We start from the raw sequence: 19,563 nt of genomic DNA, 5'->3' as shown, positions 1-19,563 counted from the left end.
ATTGTTTCAAATCTGTTAAGCATTAATCCATGTCCCCCTCAGCTGTTGCAGTTTATATGCCTCATGCCACCAGTTTCCTCTATAGGGTGGCCTCTCTGGCCATGCTATATCTCCTGTGATGCATCAGTGTCATGGGATTCCATTGATGAACCATGATGTTTCAAAAAGGGAAGGGCCACAGTGCATCATGGGAGATTTAGTCCCATAAGTCATCTAAACTAGAACTCTTATGAGACACCACAGCAGCTCAGGTAGGCACACTACCATAAGTTTGAAATGGAAATTAGAAATTCTAGGTTTACAATGTCTCTGTTCAGCAACTAACTTTTTAGCAGAAGAGTACTTGAAGTTGTGATACACTAGGAAACCTCATATTGTTTTGTCCTAATGTCTTTGCTTATATTTTTTACCACATCACTACCTCTGCTGGTGGAACAGCCATCTTCTTTACTGTGCCCTATATACAAAGTTGGCTGCATTTCAGTGATGAGGTATGTATTTACCTTGCAAGGCACATGAGGATCCATTGGAAAGAATGAGGATATATATGTAAAATTATATTAAAATAATGTTTTTGAGAAGGAAATTGTTAATGAACTTCAGATTAAACTATAGAGAGGATGTGCTGAGTTTCTCTTATCAGTCTGCAATAGAAGAAAGCATCATATCTTTACCTGAACTGTCTCCTCTTATTGGACATGAATTTTATTTCACTACAATATCACAAGATAAAAAAAATCACAAAAATACTTACACAAGCTCAATCAGCAAGAAAAGAAGAAATACAGTCTAGATTATTTTAAAAGAAATTCTGTCACAACAAATTGCAAGAGCCAGGGGTGGCTCTATGTTTTTTTGCCACCCCAAGCACAGCAGTCAGGCAGCCTTTGGCGGCATTTCTGCAGGATGTCCGCCGGTCACATGGATTCGGCGGCAGCTCTGCGGGAGGTCTGAATTACCACTGAAGCCGCGGGACCTGCGGACCTCCTGCAGAAATGTCACCGAAGGCTGCCTGACTGCTGCCCTCACAGTGACCGGCATGCTGTCTCCCCTTCCCCCCACTTGCCACCCCAGGCACGTGCTTGCTGTGCTGGTGCCTGGAGCCACCCCTGGTAAGAGCATATAATGAAGCTAAAAGAATCTCAACAATAAACTTGTTCAAGAACCTTGCCATTTCAATTCTTCACTTTTTTGTGTTGATTGATATTCTATAGTGCAGGATACTTTCTCTTTCCCAGTTCAGTGTAAGAAGTTTCTAGTGCATAACAGAATTCAATTTTAATGAAATGAAGGAAACAAAGTTAAACTTACATATTTAAACAGAAAATAGTTAAGCATGTTGGTTGAATAAAGTTTGTCCCAAATAATTTCTGTGGATGCCAAATATTAGATTAGTTATTTTGGATACCAGGTTATTTGACAACCCTGTTATATGTAGATGATGATGTACCCAGGGAATCAGGGTTTGGGCAGACAAATAGGGCTATCCCTTTTTTAACTGTCATTCTTTGAAAAGGTGAGGGGGAAAGCATGGTCTGTGCACAGTGTTTGCATGCCATTACTTAAATAAATGTTTGTTTTGTCCACACTTGCTGCTTAATCATTTGAAACAATTAGAAGAGAGAGATGGAGATATATAATATATTTTTACTTTAAAGGGCAGTAAATCTCTTTGCTTTTTGAGCCATTAAAAGCAATATTAAGCATAGCTAAATGGAAGAGCAGCAAAGAATCCTGTGGCACCTTATAGACTAACAGACGTTTTGGAGCATGAGCTTTCGTGGGTGAATACCCACTTCCTCAGATGCATGTAGTGGAAATTTCCAGGGGCAGGTATATATATGCTAGCAAGCAAGCTAGAGATAACGAGGTCAGTTCAATCAGGGAGGATGAGGCCCTGTTCTAGCAGTTGAGGTGTGAAAACCAAGAGAGGAGAAACTGGTTCTGTAGTTGGCAAGCCATTCACAGTCTTTGTTCAATCCTGAGCTGATGGTGTCAAATTTGCAGATGAACTGAAGCTCAGCAGTTTCTCTTTGAAGTCTGGTCCTGGAGGTTGAAGTGCTCTCCTACAGGTTTTTGTATATTGCCATTCCTAATGTCTGATTTGTGTCCATTTATCCTTTTCCGTAGAGACTGCCACCATGTCAATAACCTAGTCCCAGATTTGGACCTTAGCGTCCAAAATATGGGGGTTAGCATGAAAACCTCCAAGCTTAGTTACCAGCTTGGACCTGGTACTGCTGCCACCACCCAAAAAATTAGAGTGTTTTGGGGCACTCTGGTCCCCCAAAAAACCTTCCCTGGGGACCCCCAGACTCAAATCCCTTGAGTCTCACAACAAAGGGAAATAAACCTTTTCCCTTCCCCCCCCCCAGGTGCTTCTGGAGAGATACACAGAAGCAACCTCCGTGAATCTAAGCAGAGGGAGTCCACCCTCTCTATTCCAGTCCTGGAAACAAAAGCACTTCCCTCTTCCCCCAGAGGGAATGCAAAGTCAGGCTAGTAAATCTAACACACACAGACCTCCCCCTGACTTCTTTCTCCCACCAATTCCCTGGTGAGCTGCAGACTCAATTCCCTGGAGTTCCTCACTAAAGAAAAACTCCAACAGCTCTTAAAAGAAAGCTTTATATAAAAAAGAAAGAAAAATACATACAAATGGTCTCTTTGTATTAAGGTGACAAATACAGGGTCAATTGCTTAAAAGAAATATTGAATAAACAGCCTTATTCAAAAAGAATACAATTCAAAGCACTCCAGCAACTATAGACATGTAAATACAAAAAAACATATAAATCCTATCTGATCTTTTGTACTTACAACTGGGAAACAGAAGATAGAAAGCAGGAAATAGAAAAATCCTTGCCATAGCTGAGAAAGAGTCAGACAGAAGACAAAGAACTCAGACACAAACTTCCCACCACTTAGAGTTGAAAAAAATCCTGTTTCCTGATTGGTCCTCTGGTTAGGTGCTTCAGGTTACTTTTTTTTCAGGTGAAAGAGACATTAACCCTTAGCTATCTGTTTATGACAACTTTAAGGTCTGCTATAGTGTGGCCAGGGAGGTTGAAGTGCTCTCCTACAGGTTTTTGTATATTGCCATTCCTAATGTCTGATTTGTGTCCATTTATCCTTTTCTGTAGAGACTGTCCAGTTTGGCCGATGTATGTAGCAGAGGGGCATTGCTGGCATATGATGGCGTATATTACATTGGTGGATGTGCAGGTGAATGAACCGGTGATGGTGTGGCTGATCTGGTTAGGTCCTGTGATGGTGTCGCTGGTGTAGATATGTGGGCAGAGTTGGCATCGAGGTTTGTTGCATGGATTGGTTCCTGAGCTAGAGTTATTATGGTGCGGTGTGCAGTTACTGGTGAGAATATGTTTCAGGTTGGCAGGTTGTCTGTGGGCAAGGACTGGCCTGCCACCCAAGGCCTGTGAAAGTGTGGGATCATTGTCCAGGATGGGTTGTAGATCCTTGATGATGCGTTGGAGGGGTTTTAGCTGGGGGCTGTATGTGATGGCCAGTGGAGTCCTGTTGGTTTCTTTCTTGGGTTTGTCTTGCAGTTGGAGGCTTCTGGGTACACGTCTGGCCCTGTTGATCTGTTTCCTTATTTCCTCATGCGGGTATTGTAGTTTTGAGAATGATTGGTGGAGATTTTGTAGGTGTTGGTCTCTGTCTGAGGGGTTAGAGCAGATGCGGTTGTACCTCAGTGCTTGGCTGTAGACAATGGATCGTGTGATGTGTCCGGGATGGAAGCTGGAGGCATGAAGGTAGGCATAGCAGTCGGTAGGTTTTCGATATAGAGTGGTGTTAATGTGACCATCACTTATTTGCACCGTGGTGTCTAGAAAGTGGACCTCCCGTGTAGATTGGTCCAGGCTGAGGTTGATGGTGGGGTGGAAGCTGTTGAAGTCAGGACCAGACTTCAAAGAGAAACTGCTGAGCTTCAGTTCATCTGCAAATTTGACACCATCAGCTCAGGATTGAACAAAGACTGTGAATGGCTTGCCAACTACAGAACCAGTTTCTCCTCTCTTGGTTTTCACACCTCAACTGCTAGAACAGGGCCTCATCCTCCCTGATTGAACTGACCTCATTATCTCTAGCTTGCTTGCTAGCATATATATACCTGCCCCTGGAAATTTCCACTACATGCATCTGAGGAAGTGGGTATTCACCCACGAAAGCTCATGCTCCAAAACATCTGTTAGTCTATAAGGTGCCACAGGATTCTTTGCTGCTTTACAGATCCAGACTAACACGGCTACCCCTCTGATACTAAATGGAAGAGGAAATCTGCGCTGTACCAGTCTAAGGATTTAGTGTATGGGGCACTGTCAGATTTCCACTCAAATTAGGCTTTTAGATTATGAGTGGTAGAGGACATGAGTAGGTACAGGGCAACTGCTATTATTTTTTGTGCTGTACTGTCTAAACCAGCCCAGAGCAGACCTTTGTCTTATGATGTTACAAATTTGTCTTATGATGTTACAAAAACAGAGCCTCCCCTGAGATAATACTTAGGGTGTGCTACAAACTGCCAGGATCTGATTTGGATATGGATAGAGACCTCTTTAATGTTTTTAATGAAATAAACACTAATGGGAATTGTGTGATCATGGGAGACTTTAACTTCCCAGATATAGACTGGAGGATAAGTGCTAGTAAGAATAATAGGGCTCAGATTTTTCTGGATGTGATAGCTGATGGATTTCTTCACCAAGTAGTTGAAGAATCAACAAGAGGGGATGCCATTTTAGATTTGATTTTGGTGAGTAGTGAGGACCTCATAGAAGAAATGGTTGTAGGAGACAACCTTGGTTCGAGTGATCATGAGCTAATTCAGTTCAAACTAGATGGAAGGATAAGCAAAAATAGATGTGGGACTAGGGTTTTTGACTTCAAAAGGGCTAACTTTAAAGAATTAAGGAAATTAGTTAGGGAAGTGGATTGGACTGAAGAACTTGTGGATCTAAATGCGGAGGAGGCCTGGAATTACTTTAAGTCGAAGCTGCAGAAACTATCAGAAGCCTGCATCCCAAGAAAGGGGGAAAAAACATAGGCAGGAGTTGTAGACCAAGCTGGATGAACAAGCATCTCAGAGAGGTGATTAAGAAAAAGCAGAAAGCCTACAAGGAGTGGAAGATGGGCGGTATTAGCAAGGAAAGCTACCTTAGTGAGGTCAGAACATGTAGGGATAAAGTGAGAAAGGCTAAAAGCCATGTAGAGTTGGACCTTGCAAAGGGAATTAAAACCAATAGTAAAAGGTTCTATAGCCATAGAAATAAGAAGAAAACAAAGAAAGAAGAAGTGGGACCGCTAAACACTGAGGATGGAATGGAGGTTAAGGATAACCTAGGCATGGCCCAATATCTAAATAAATGCTTTGCCTCAGTCTTTAATAAGGCTAATGAGGAGCTTAGGGATAATGGAAGGATGACAAATGGGAATGAGGATATGGAGATAGCCACATCTGAGGTAGAAGCCAAACTTGAACAGCTTAATGGGACAAAATCGGAGGGCCCAGATAATCTTCATCCAATAATATTAAAGGAACTGGCACATGAAATTGCAAGCCCATTAGCAAGAATTTTTAATTAATCTGTAAACTCAGGGGTTGTACCTATGACTGGACAATTGCTAACACAGTTCCTGTCTTTAAGAAAGGGGAAAAAAAGTGATCCGAGTAACTATAGGCCTGTTAGTTTGACATCTGTGGTATGTAAGATCTTGGAAAAAATTTTGAAGGAGAAAGTAGTTAAGGACATTGAGGTCAATGGTAATTGGGACAAATTATAACATGGTTTTACAAAAGGTAGATCATGCCAAACCAACCTGATCTCCTTCTTTGAGAAGGTGACAGATTATTTAGACAAAGGAAATGCAGTAGATCTAATTTACCTCGATTTCAGTAAGGCATTTGACACGGTTCCACATGGGGAATTATTAGTTAAATTGGAAAAGATGGGGATCAATATGAAAATTGAAAGGTGGATAAGGAACTGATTAAAGGGGAGACTCCAACGGGTCGTACTGAAGGGTGAACTGTCAGGCTGGAAGGAGGTTACTAGTGGAGTTCCTCAAGGATCAGTTTTGGGACCAATCTTAGTTAACCTTTTTATTACTGACGTTGGCCCAAAAAGCCGGAATGTGCTAATAAAGTTTGTGGATGACACAAAGCTGGGAGGTATTGCTAACACAGAGAAGGACCAGGATATCATACAGGAAGATTGGATGACCTTGTAAACTGGAGTAATAGTAATAGGATGAAATTTAATAGTGAAAAGTGCAAGGTCATACATTTAGGGATTAATAATAAGAATTTTAGTTATAAATTGGGGACACATCAGTTGGAAGCAACAGAGGAGGAGAAGGACCTTGGAGTTGTCATAAACAGATAGCTAAGCTCTTTCACCTGGAAAGGAGTAACCTGAAACACCTGACCAGAGGACTAATCAGGAAACAAGACTTTTTCAAATCTGGGTGGAGGGAAGTTTGTGTGTGAGTCCTTTGTTCTCTTCTTGTGTCTGTCCCTCCCGGCTATGAGAAGTGATTTTTTTACCTCCTGCTTTCTAATCTTCTGTTTCCAAGTTGTGAGTACAGAGATCATAAAACAATAGGGGTTATTGTTTTTTTCTTTTGTATTTACATGTGTGTAGTTGCTGGAGTGTTCTGAATTGTGTTCTTTTGAATAAGGCTGTTTATTCATATTTCTTTTAAGCAATTGACCCTGTATTTGTCACCTTAATACAGAGAGACCATTTTTATGTATTTTTCTTTCTTTTTACATAAAGCTTTCTTTTAAGACCTGTTGGAGTTTTTCTTTAGTGGGGAACTCCAGGGAATTGAGTCTGTGCTCACCAGGGAATTGGTGGGAGGAAGAAGTCCGGGGGAAATCTGTGTGTGTTAGATTTACTAGCCTGACTTTGCATTCCCTCTGGGTGAAGAGGGAAGTACTTCTGTTTCGAGGACTGGAAATAGGGAGGGTGGAATTCCTCTGTTTAGATTCACGGATCTTGCTTCTGTATATCTCTTCAGGAACCCAGGGAGGGAACACCTGGAGGGGGGAAGGGAAATGGTTTATTCCCCTTTGTTGTAAGACTCAAGGAATTTGGATCTTGGGGTCCCCAGGGAAGGATTTTGGGGGGACCAGAGTGCCCCAAAACACTCTAATTTTTTGGGTGGTGGCAGCTTTACCAGGTCCAAGCTGGTAACTAAGCTTGGAGGTTTTCATGCTAACCCCCATATTTTGGACGCTAAGGTCCAAATCTGGGAATAGGTTATGACAGGAGTATTGGTTGATCACAGGATAACTACGAGCCGCCACTGTGATATGGCTGTTAAAAAAGCTAATGTGGTTTTAGGATGCATCAGGCGAGGTACTTCCAGCAAAGATAAGGAGGTGTTAGTACCATTATATAAGGCACTGTTGGACCTCATCTGTAATACTGTGTGCAGTTCTGGTCTCCCATGTTTAAGAAGGATGAATTCAAACTGGAACAGGTTCAGAGACGGGCTACTAGGGTGATCCGAGGAATGAAAAACCTGTCTTATGAAAGGAGACTCAAAGAGCTTGACTTGTTTAGCCTAACCAAAAGAAGGTTGAGGGAGGATATGCTTGCTCTTTATAAATATATCAGAGGGATTAATATTAGGGAAGGAGAGGAATTATTTAAGCTTAGAACCAATGTAGACACAAGAACAAATGGGTATAAACTGGACACTAGGAAGTTTAGACTTGAAATTAGATGAAGGTTTCTAACCATTAGAGGAGTGAAGTTCTGGAACAGCCTTCCAAGGGGAGTAGTGGGGGCAAAAGACATATCTGGCTTTAAGACTAAGCTTGATAAGTTTATGGAAGGGATGGTATGATGGGATAGCTTAATTTTGGCAATTGATCTTTGATTATCAGCAGATAAGTATGCCCAGTGGTCGGTGATGGGATGGGATCTGAGTTACTGCAGAGAATTCTTTCCTGAGTGCTGGCTGGTGAGTCTTGCCCACATGCTCAGAGTTTAACTGATCACCATATTTGGGGTCGGGAAGGAATTTTCCTCCTGGGCAGATTGGCAGAGGCCCTGGAGGTTTTTTGCCTTCCTCTGTAGCATGGGGCACGGGTCACTTGCTGGTGGATTCTCTGCAGCTTGAGGTTTTCAAACCACAATTTGAAGACTTCAATAACTCAGACATAGTTTAGGGGTTTGTTATAGAACTGGATGGGTAGGATTCTGTGGCCTGCTTTGTGCAGGAGGTCAGACTAGATGATCATATTGGTCCCTTCTGACCCTAAAGTCTATGAATCTAAAAACTATCTCAGCACTCCTGCCATGGCTGCCGCTGGTGGGGCGGTAAAACCAGCAATGGCAGAAAATTCTAAATGAATAAGTCTAATGTAGGCAAGGACATATAATTTGAGTTTTGTTTTATAAATAAAGCTCTAAAGGTCTTGTAAACTCTTGTGCACTATCTGTGTGTGATTTATGCGTAACTAGAATACTGCAGATTCTCGATTCCCTTCAGTTTCCATAGGAGTTGATGGTCCTCAGGTGAGGCTCTTATGCACCAAATAATGCCAAGATTGGTAGTAGTTCTGCATAATCACTTAAGTCCCAAGTTTGCATTGCTTTTATTCATTTATTTTATTAATTGTGGTGTTTCTCTCTCCCTTTGTTGATTTGATTAGAAATTGTATAAAAGCTTGAGTGAGGTGAAGTCTGAAGTGGAAACAGTGATAAAAACTGGACGTCAGATTGTTCAGAAACAACAGACAGAGAACCCCAAAGAACTGGATGAAAGACTTACAGCTTTGAAGTTGCAGTATAATGAATTAGGTGCTCTGGTATGTACTCTGATTTACAATCCAAAATCAGGCTCTGTTTCTGGCTTTTAAAGCTAAGTACATTCTTTGTATTGTGTGGCAACATTTACTGTTTGTTTGTTCCTTTTAAGTCTCTGAAATCAATCCTGCCTCTGTTTATAAAAGTGTAATCCTTGTTAGGAAGCCAAAACCAATCAATTAGATAAATATTCATTTTGGTCCAAGAAAATATGCAAGACCCAGAGACATGTAATATTGATTTCTTTATCAGGTTTTAAGGTTATGCTTTCCTAAAATTAAAATTACTTTTTGCCTTCCAAAGACTTTTTTTTAGATAGATAAGCTATTTACCAGTCACCAATTTAAAAGCACTCTAGGTAGGGCTACATCTCTAGATCAGATCACAGGTTCTTCAATTATTTCATTCTGTGGATTACATTGTAAGAAAGAGAGATCTCCCAGTTCTTATTTGCAGAGGTCTCAAAATGCATCATTCTGCAGGCCACCATTTAAAGATCAGTTGGCCAAGATATTTGCTGCTGCTGCTGCAGCAGCAGACCTATGAGGAAATTTTAATATCACTGTAGCTGGCTTCTTGCATGTTGCTATACACACATTTGATGGGTTTTGTGTGGTAACTCTTCTCCTGTACATGCTTCGTGGCTGTGCAATGTCTCCAGTTGAAACCCTTGCATGCCTGTTTACATTCTTATGTATGCTGTGATAGGTACTGATTTTTTTTATATGCAAACCACACAGAATGTTGTATTCATGAGCATATGGAATAATTTACGCCTGTTTTGCTCCTCATACATCTTCATAGACCTATTTAGGATTTCATACTTAAATCCTCTTTCCTTGCAGAAGGTGCTTCTAAATTTCCTTAGTGTTGGGCAAGAGTAAATCAACAGTATTGGTAGGTGAGGGCTAAAAATGCAATGTCTTGAAAGCTAGCCCTTTGGGAAGCTGTGGTACTGTAGAATAGCTGGCACTGTTATTAGTCTGATCATTTGATTCATATCAACATATAATAAGAGGACTAAATTAATATTCTCTCGTTATGCCTATTCCTCTTCTCTGTTTTGCATGGTCTGCTGAAGAAAACTTGATTATCAAAAATTTTGCCACTCTGTTTTTATCTGAAAATTCTGATGATAGTTTATGAAATGCAAGTACCTTTAGTAAGGCAGACTTTTCCATCTCCATAGCCTCTGCCTTTGTTGTACCAAATTTTTGTAACCTGTTAACTTTCTATCAGTGTACCTGTTCACAGAGCACGTGTCACAATAGTTAAGCACACTGAAACTCACTGAAAACTGCTGACAGCTAAACATCCATTAATTTTTAGAAGGTTCTGATTGAGCAGAAAATACTGATTGGCTGCTGCCCTGTCCAACCACCAAAAGGCTGTTGATTATGAATTGACAATATGCTTTCCTATCCATGGAAAATGTCTTCTGTTGTTCATAGGGTTTGTTTGACTGCTATATTTGGGAGGGCAGCTCCAGTCAGGCCAACAGGATTGCTCATGTGGGGGAGATACAAATTCTGTGCTTGCCCACGGGGGTGCCATTTCAGACTGAGGGTAGGGGGAAGGGCATAACTTTAACTGGGATTCCAGGGCCTACTTAGGCAACTGAAAACTTTAGTGTTTTTTTTCAGATAATAACTTAGAAATTATCTGACAGGAGCACGGTATCTAATTCCTATATCAAGAAAGAAAATTAAATAAATATTGGACCATCTCAGCTCTAATGCCACAAGATGTCAGAACATGTTTGTAAGTCACTTATGAGACACTGTTAAAATTGTTAGGGTTAAAATTGTAATGTATATCCTTTCTCAGATACTCTTACTAAAGTCAGAAGAGACCAGCTTGATCATCTAGTCTGACCTGCACATTGCAGGCCACAGAATCTCACCCATCCACTCCTGTAATATAACCCCTAATCTCTGACTGAGTTACTGAAGGCCTCAAATAGTAGTTTAAAGACTTCAGGTTACAGAGAATCCACCATTTCCTCTAGTTTAAACCTGCAAGTCACCCTTGCCTCATGCTGCAGAAGAAGGTGAAACATTCCTATAATCTCTGCCAGTCTGATCTGGGGGAAAATTACTTTCTAACCTCACATATGATGATTAGTTAGATGCTGATCATGTGGACAAGACTCACCAGGCAGATACCTGGGGAAGAGTTCTCTGTAGTAACTCAGAGCCCCTCCCCATGTAGTGTCCTGTCCCCAGCCTTGGTGATTTTTGCTACAGGCAGTCGCCGATGGGCCACATGCCACTGTAGGCAGTCCTGTCATACCATCCCCTCCATAAACTTATCATGTGTAGTCTTGAAGCCACAAGAGGTTTTTTTCCCTCCCACTGCTCCCCTTGGGAGGCTGCTCCTGAACTTCTCTTCTAATGGTTATAAACCTTTGCCTAATTTCAAGCCTAAACTTGTTGATGGCCAGTTTATATCCATTTGTTCTGGGGTCCACTGATCCTTAGCTTAAATAACTCCTCTCCCTTCCTGGTATTTATCCCTCTGAAATATTTATATAGAGCAATCATATCTCCCCTCAGCCTTCTTTTGGTTAAACTAAACAAGCCAAGCTCTTTGAGTCTCTTCTCATAAGACAGGTTTCCATTCCTCAGATCATCCTAGTCATCCTTTTTTGCACCTGTTCCAGTTTGAATTCATCTTTCTTAAACATGGGAGACCAGATTTGCACACAATACTTCAGATGAGGTCTCACCAGTGCCTCGTATAATGGTACTAACACTTCCTTGTCTCTACTGGAAATACCTTGTCTGATACATCCTAGGACTGAATTAGCTTTTTTCATAGCTGCAGAGGCAATGCCTGTGAGGGTCAGGAATGCTCAGATGCTGCTCTCCAGATGCCTTGCGCGGGGGGCAAGGTCAATGCCCCCAACAGCCTGAGAGAGGAAGGGGAGGGGCCAGAGCCTCTCCTCTTCTGGCCATGCTGCTCAGGATGCATGCTGCCCAATGCCACTCTCTTCTCTTCCAGCCACACTGCCTGGGACACATGCTGCCCCGTGCAACGCAGCAGCTGCCTGGGAGAGTGCCTGGCTGTGGCAGCAGCAGCTGCCCCCCTCCCCGCCACCCATACTCAGCTTCTGGGGACAATGGTCAAGTGAGCCAGAGCCCCTCCAGCATGCTCAGAGTCAGCTCCTGTCCCCAGAAGCTGAGCCTGTGTGGGAGACAGCCTGGCACTCTCCTAGGCAGCTGCTGTACTGCACCAGGCAGCATCTCAGAGTAGCCCCATGGCCTGGCTGCCAGGAAGAGCAGCTGAACATGCCAGGGGGAGCCGGGGCAGTCGGAGGACAGAGCCTCAGCCCCCCCAGGTAACGAGGGATAGGGAAGGGACAGGGAGAGCATGAGGGCCCTAGGCTGGAGGCAGAGTGAGAAGGAATCATGTGGGGAGGTCAATTGCTGGTGCCTTCCTTTGTGTCCCTCCCACGAGTTGTCCATACCAGCTGAATCACACTGATGGCTCATTGTCATCCCGTGCTCAGCCAATAGCCCCAACTCTTTCTCCTCCACTGTCACTTCCAACGGATAAGTCCCCAGCTTATAGCAAAAATTCTTCTTAGTCCCTAAATACGTGACCTTTCACTTTTCACTATTAAATTTCATCCTGTTTTTATTACTCCAGTTTACAAGTTCATCTAAATCTTCTTGTATGGCATTCTGGTCCCTGTTGGTATTGGCAATACCTCCCAACTTTGTGTCATCTGCAGATTTTATTAGCACACTCCCACTTTTTGTGCCAAGGTCAGTAATAAAAATGTTAAGTAAGGCCTGGTCTACACTACGCGTTTAAACCGATTTTAGCAGCATTAAACCGATTTAACGCTGTATCTGTCCACATTGTGAGGCCCTTTATATCGATATAAAGGGCTCTTTAAATCGGTTTCTGTACTCCTCCCCGACGAGAGGAGTAGCGCTAAAATTGATATTACCATATCGGATTAGGGTTAGTGTGGCCGCAAATCGACGGTATTGGCTTCCGGGCGGTATCCCACAGTGCACCACTGTGACTGCTCTGGACAGCAGTCTGAACTCGGATGCACTGGCCAGGTATACAGGAAAAGCCCTGCGAACTTTTGAATTTCATTTCCTGTTTGCCTAGCGTGGAGCTGTGATCAGCACAGGTGACCACGCAGAGCTCATCAGCACAGGTAGCAATGCAGTCTCCTGAGAATCGAAAAAGGGCTCCAGTATGGACCGCACGGGAGATACTGGATCTGATTGCTATATGGGGAGAGGATTCAGTGCTAACAGAACTCCGTTCCAAAAGACGAAATGAAAAAATATTTGAAAAATGTCCAAGGCCATGATGGCCAAAGGCTACACCAGGGACTCAGTGCAGTGCAGAGTGAAAGTTAAGGAGCTCAGAGAAGCCTACCAGAAAACCAAAGCAGCAAACGGAAGGTCCAGGTCAGGGCCGAAAACATGCCGCTTCTATGCTGAGCTGCATGCAATTTTAGGGGGCTGTGCCACCACTACCCCACCCCTGTCCATGGATGCCGAGGTTGGGGTTGTAATCTCAACCATGGCTGAGGATTCTGCGGAGGGGGAAGATGAGGAGGAGGAGGAGGAAGAAGAGGAGGACGACCTTGCAGCTAGCACACAGCACTCCATTAGCCCCAACAGCCAGGAGTTTTTTGTGACTCAGACAGAATTACCCTCCCAGCCCTCCCAAGCCACTAGCCCAGAGAGTGAAGCCATGGAAGCGACCTCTGGTGAGTGTACCTTTGTAAATATAAAACATGGTTTAAAAGCAAGCATTTTTTAATGATTGATTTGCCATGAGGGCTTGGGATGCATTCGCAGCCAGTAAAGTTACTGGAAAAGTTTGTTAACATGTTTGGGGATGGAGCGGAAATCCTCCAGGGACATCTCCATGAAGCGCTCCTGGTGGTACTCCAAATGCCTTTGCAGAAGGTTTCTGGGCAAGGCAGCCTTGTTCCATCCACCATGGTAGGACACTTTACCACGCCATGCATGTAGCAAGTAATCGGGTATCATTGCATTACAAAGCATAGCTGCATATGGTCCCGGTGATTGCTGGCATTCAAGAAACATCCATTCTTTATCTCACTCTGTTATCCTCAGCAGAGTGATATCGTTCATGGTAACCTGGTTGAAATTCAGAAATTTAATTAAGGGGGGACAGAGATGGCCATTTTCCTACTGGGCTGTTGCTTAAAAGAAACCCTTCCTTGCACGTAGCCAAGTGGCGGGAGGGGAGGAAGGATAGCGCTAAGCTTTTTTGCGTTTGGCTAGCGGGAATCATCCCAGCTACCAGCCATGCGGTGGGGGGGAAAAGGGGGGTGATTAGCAGTGATCTTCCATGATACCAGCCAAGCGGTGGGGGGGAGGGGTAAAGCAATCATCCTAGAGAATTGGATGGGGGGGTTGGCTTCTGCTGCTGCATGTTAACAGGAAGAAGCATCAGAGGGCACTGTGTATATGAAGGCTGGAGAAGCCGAAAGACAATGGCTTACCATGGCTGCATGCAAGCTGAATTCTGATGCCCGGACCTGCGTCTGTGAGATCTGTAACACCAGAGCCGCAGGCACTCAATATTAAGATGCAAAATGCGACCTTGTAGTGAAATCACATGTGCTATGTAAGGTGAATAGTGTTGTTCACTGTGAAAGAGTTTAACCATTGTTCTGTAAAATGTATCTTTTAAAATACTTCTCTCCCTTTTTTCCCTCCCTCATGCAGCTGCACATTTTTCAAGCCTCCCTACTCCATCCCGAAGGCTCTCAGATAAGGCAGAGGAAAAAGAAGACGCGAGACAAAATGTTCTCAGAAATCATGGAAGTAACCCGCAATGGAAGAGCTCATCTGAATGATTGGAAGGACGTGGTAGCAAAGTACAGGAAAGATGCCAGTGAACATGAGGACAGGAGGGACCAACGTGAGGACAGGAGGGACCAACGTGAGGATAGGAGGGACGCTCGAGATGAGGGATGGCAGCAGGAAGATCAGAGGTGTAGGCAGGAAGACCAGCGGTGGCGGGATGCAACACTGGTGCTGCTGCGTGATCAAACTGATATCCTCCGACGTCTGGTGGATCTTCAGGAAGAGCATCGGGGTCACAGAGTGCCGCTGCAGCCCCTGTGTAACCACCCTCACCACTCACCATGTTCCATATCTTCCTCACCCAGACATGTAAGAACGCGTGGGGGAAGGCTTCGTGCACCCGTCCACTCCACCCCAGTGGACAGTCCAACCAAAAGGCTGTCCTTACATTGAAATGTATTTAATGGCCTTTTCCTTCCCTCCTATGCTCCTCCCAAACGACACCCGGGATACCTTGTCAGTTCTCTGCCTCTTTTTATAATTACTTTTTAATAATGAATACATGATTTTTAAACGATAGAGACTTTATTTCCTTAAGCAAGCTGTAATCGAAGGGGGAGGGTGAGTTGCTTACAGGGAATGACTTTTAATAAAGAATACATGATTTTTAAATGATAGTGACTTTATTTCCTTAAGCAAGCTGTAATCGAAGGGGGAGGGTGGGTTGCTTACAGGGAAGGAGTCAATAAAGGGGGGGCATTCATGAAGGGGAAACAAACACAGCAGTCACACCGTACTCTGGTCCATGATGAAACTCGTTTTCAAAGCTTCCCTGATGCTCACTGCTTCGTGATGTGCTCTTCTAATCGCCCTGGTGTCTGGCTGCGCGTAATCAGCGACCAGGTGATTTGCCTCAGCCTCCCACCCTGCCATGAAGGTCTCCCCCTTAATCTCACAGAGATTGTGGAGCACACAGCAAGCAGCAATAACAAAGGGGACATTGGTTTGGCTGAGATCTGAGAGAGTCAATAATGTGCACCAGCGCGCCTTTAAACGGCCAAATGCACATTCTACCACCATCCTGCACTTGCTCAGCCTGTAACTGAAGAGCTCCTGACCACTGTCCAGGCTGCCTGTGTATGGCTTCATGAGCCATGGCATCAAGGGTTAGGCTGGGTCCCCCAGGATAACTACAGGCATTTCAACATCCCCAACTGTAATTTTCTGGTCTGGGAAGTTATTCCCTTGCTGCAGCAGTTTAAACAGAGCAGTGCTTCTGAAGATGCGAGCGTCATGAACCCTTCCTGGCCATCCCACATGGATGTTGGTGAAACGTCCTTGTGATCCACCAGTGCTTGCAGCACCATTGAAAAGTACCCCTTGCGGTTTATGTAGTGGGTGCCCTGGTGCTCCGGTGCCAAGATAGGGATATGGGTTCCATCTATCACCCCCGCACAGTTAGGGAATCCCATTGCAGCAAAGCCATCCACTATGACCTGCACGTTTCCCAGAGTCACAACCTTTCATAGCAGCAGCTTAATGATTGCTTTGGCTACTTGCATCACATCAGCCCCCACAGTAGATTTTCCCACTCCAAATTGATTCCCGACTGACCGGTAGCTGTCTGGCATTGCAAGCTTCCAGAGGGCTATTGCCACTCGCTTCTCAACTGTGAGGGCTGCTCTCATCTTGGTATTATGGCATTTCAGGGCAGGGGAAAGCAAGTCACAAAGTTCCATGAAAGTGCCCTTACACATGCGAAATTTTCGCAGCCACTGGGAATCGTCCCACACCTGCAAAACTATGCGGTCCCACCAGTCTGTGCTTGTTTCCCGGGCCCAAAATTGGCGTTCAATGGCTAGACCCTGCCCCATTACCAGCAGGATCTCCAAAGTGCAGGGGCCTGCGGTTTGAGATAATTCTGTGTCCATGTCTTCATCACTCTCGTCGCCGCACTGCCGTAGTTGCCGCCTCCTCCTCGCCTGGCTTTGCAGGTCCCAGTTCAGCATATACTGCACGAGAATGCATGAGGTGTTTACAACGTTCACTGTTGCGGTATTGATCTGAGCAGGGTCCATGCTTGCTGTGCTATGGCGTTTGCACAGTTCACCCAGGAAAAATGGCACAAAATGGTTGTCTGCTGCTTTCATGAAGGGAGGGGTGAGGCTGTACCCAGAACCAGCCGCAACAATGATTTTTGCCCCATCAGGCACTGGGCCCTCAACCCAGAATTCCAAGGGACAGGGGAGACTGCAGGAACTATGAGATAGCTACGGGATAGCTACCCACAGTGCAACACTCCAGAAATCGACGCTAGCCTCAGACCATGGACGCACACCATCAAATTAATGTGCTTAGTGTGACCACATGCACTCGACTTTATACAATCTGTTTTATAAAACCGGTTTATGTAAAATCGGAATAATCCTGTAGTGTAGACGTACCCTAAGATTGGTCCCAAGACTGATCCCTGAGGAATTCTGCTAGTAACCTCCCTCTAACCTGAGAGTTCACCTTTCAGTCTGACCTGTCATAGTCTTCCCTTTAACCAATTCCTTATCTACCTTTCAATTTTCATATTGATGCCCATCTTCTCCAGTGTAACAAATAATTTCTCATGTGGAACTGCAGCAAATACCTTACGGACACCCAGGAAGATTAGATCTACTGCATTTATTTTGCCTAAAAAATCAGTTATCTTCTCAAAGAAATATATTAGTAACTTTGTTACCACCTCTTGAATACAACAATTGTAGAAAAATCTACTAGTGCTTTCTATCATTTGGGCTACTTACTTTTTGCAGTTCACCAAGCTTGGAATAGATCATTTAACTTTAGGAAAACATCCTAGGAGCCCTTTGTTATCTTAATCACCTATTAATCACTCTCTTTATAAACAACATCTGACTCCTTGCCTCAGAGGTGCAAGCTGGGAGCAGCATGTCTCTTGTCCCCTCTGCTGCCTGCCTGAGGCTTGTAGCTTGGGGCAACGCCTTTCTTTGCCTATGCTATTTTTGAAGAGCAGCCCCATCCAGAGGCTCCATGGAGAATTTGCAGTATTCCTCTCTAGAAGAGAGTTCATGCAAATGTTGCACTTAACAGCTACGCATGATTCATCTATTCTCTTCCTCCTCCTGCCCCTACTGGGACCACACAGCGCACAGGACTTAATTAAAACCATAGCACTGGCATAAATTTGGTGCATTTAGTGGCTGAGTGCACCCTGTAGAATGAAGGTTGTGATTAAAATGTTTGCTTATTGCAGACATAAATATAATTTTAATAAACAGAGTAGCAGAAAATGCATGATTTTTTGTCAGATTAAAATTTATTAAGCTAAATTAACAGCTAGTTAATAGCTAATAAAGAGAGTCCCTACTAGCTTCAAGAGTCAGCCTGTGATTTAAGCACATGGTGGTGATCAAACCCCCACCGTCCTCAATACAATAACCTTTAAGAATTATATTATTTTTGGAAGAACTAATATTCATTTGGGGACCTGTATCAAGGCAATTATCTATATTTAGTTTGGAAATTGCTAGAGAGGTAAAATAAACAAAGATATTAACAAATATAAATCTTATGAGTGCTGGAACAACTGAAAGCCTTCTTCAGAAAGATTGGATGACATTGTCATTTGAGATTAAATATTTTACTCAGCACATTTAATACAATAAGGCATGTTAGAGTAATTTTAAAAAGTGTGGCTTGGGGGTTAAGATATGCTTTGTGATACATGCACACTGGGTTTATCTGATAACTTCTTTAAATTAAATAGTACCATGTCATTCATTCCAAGACTACATTTAGCATTTAAAAAAAAAAAAAAAAGATTGCATGAAATGACTTCACCTGTATCTTTGGACTAGTTAAAGGATGAAATGTGCAGTTAGAGAGCAATTAGTGGCCTAAAGTGCTCTGTTTATTTTCGTTAATATAGAATTAATAGTTCATGTTTATTTTTACCTGGCAAGACAGTTAACCATTTTAGTGAAACAAAGCTACCAAGGCTATGACATACAGTATTTTCATATGCATGCAACCTTTTCAGTTCCCCCAACTGCATATTCTGATGAAATCTACATATTTTACCAAATATTTTGTTTTGAAGAGAAAAATGGTTAAATAGTTCATGTAAAATAAAAATCAGGATTGAAATAGTTGGGTCCAGTGTAACATCTTTACTTAGACAAACTCTAATTGAGAATTTTGCCTCAATTTGGACTTCATGAATTGGACCCAAATCTATTGTCTCATGCTTATGCTTATATGTATACTTATATATGCCCTGATTCAGGGACAATTCCCTATATAAGACATTACTTAAGCACATTCTTAAAGTTGAGTGTACGCTTAAGTACTTTCTTAAATAGAGATGCTCTCTCAGACTGAAACACATGCTCAAATGCTTTTCAGAATTGGGGCCATATACAGTATAGGCCTCAGATAGCCGGGACAAATATAATTAACACATTTTTTAGAATATCTAGCTATTACCAAATATGGCTTTTGTAAAATATACATAGTAAGATCATGTTAAGGTCCAATAATTTGTGACCTTTTGGAACTAGAAACAAGTGCCTGTGTCCCAGTTGAAAGCTAGGAAACTATCTTGCAATGGAAGAAAACTCCTATTTCTAGTCCTAATGGGTTTTATGATATCAGACCTCAAACCTACCACTGGTTCAGGACTGAATATTGTCTGTCCAGAGTCTAAAGCCAGTATAGTTTGGGCTTGGCGTGAGAATTCTGTGCAAATGGGGAGAGGAGAGGAGTAATTTCCTGGCACACTTATTTTTTACATGGCATCTGTTTTAAGCCCCTCAATGGTTTTGAAATTTAGAAATGGCCATCACAGAGATGGATTAGTGAGGACAGTGCAGAAGGTTAAATGTGTCACTTGTGTATCA

General features: G+C 43.1%; 1 protein-coding gene across 10 annotated transcripts in view; it reads left to right on the top strand.

The window, feature by feature from the left end:
• DMD (dystrophin) overlaps positions 1-19,563 on the top strand; it is a 1,715,077-nt gene that overhangs the window by 575,412 nt on the left and 1,120,102 nt on the right. For all 10 annotated transcript variants that reach the window (XM_030575515.1, XM_030575505.1, XM_030575489.1 and 7 more), the window contains one exon: positions 8,687-8,842. In XM_030575515.1, coding sequence (XP_030431375.1) covers positions 8,687-8,842 — 156 coding nt within the window. The remainder of the gene's footprint in view (positions 1-8,686; positions 8,843-19,563) is intronic.

The sequence above is a fragment of the Gopherus evgoodei genome, chromosome 1 (genome assembly GCF_007399415.2).
Source record: "Gopherus evgoodei ecotype Sinaloan lineage chromosome 1, rGopEvg1_v1.p, whole genome shotgun sequence".
NCBI classification, from domain to species: Eukaryota; Metazoa; Chordata; order Testudines; family Testudinidae; genus Gopherus; species Gopherus evgoodei.
Note: the sequence above shows the minus strand (reverse complement) of the source record. Positions and strands in the feature narration are given on the sequence as shown.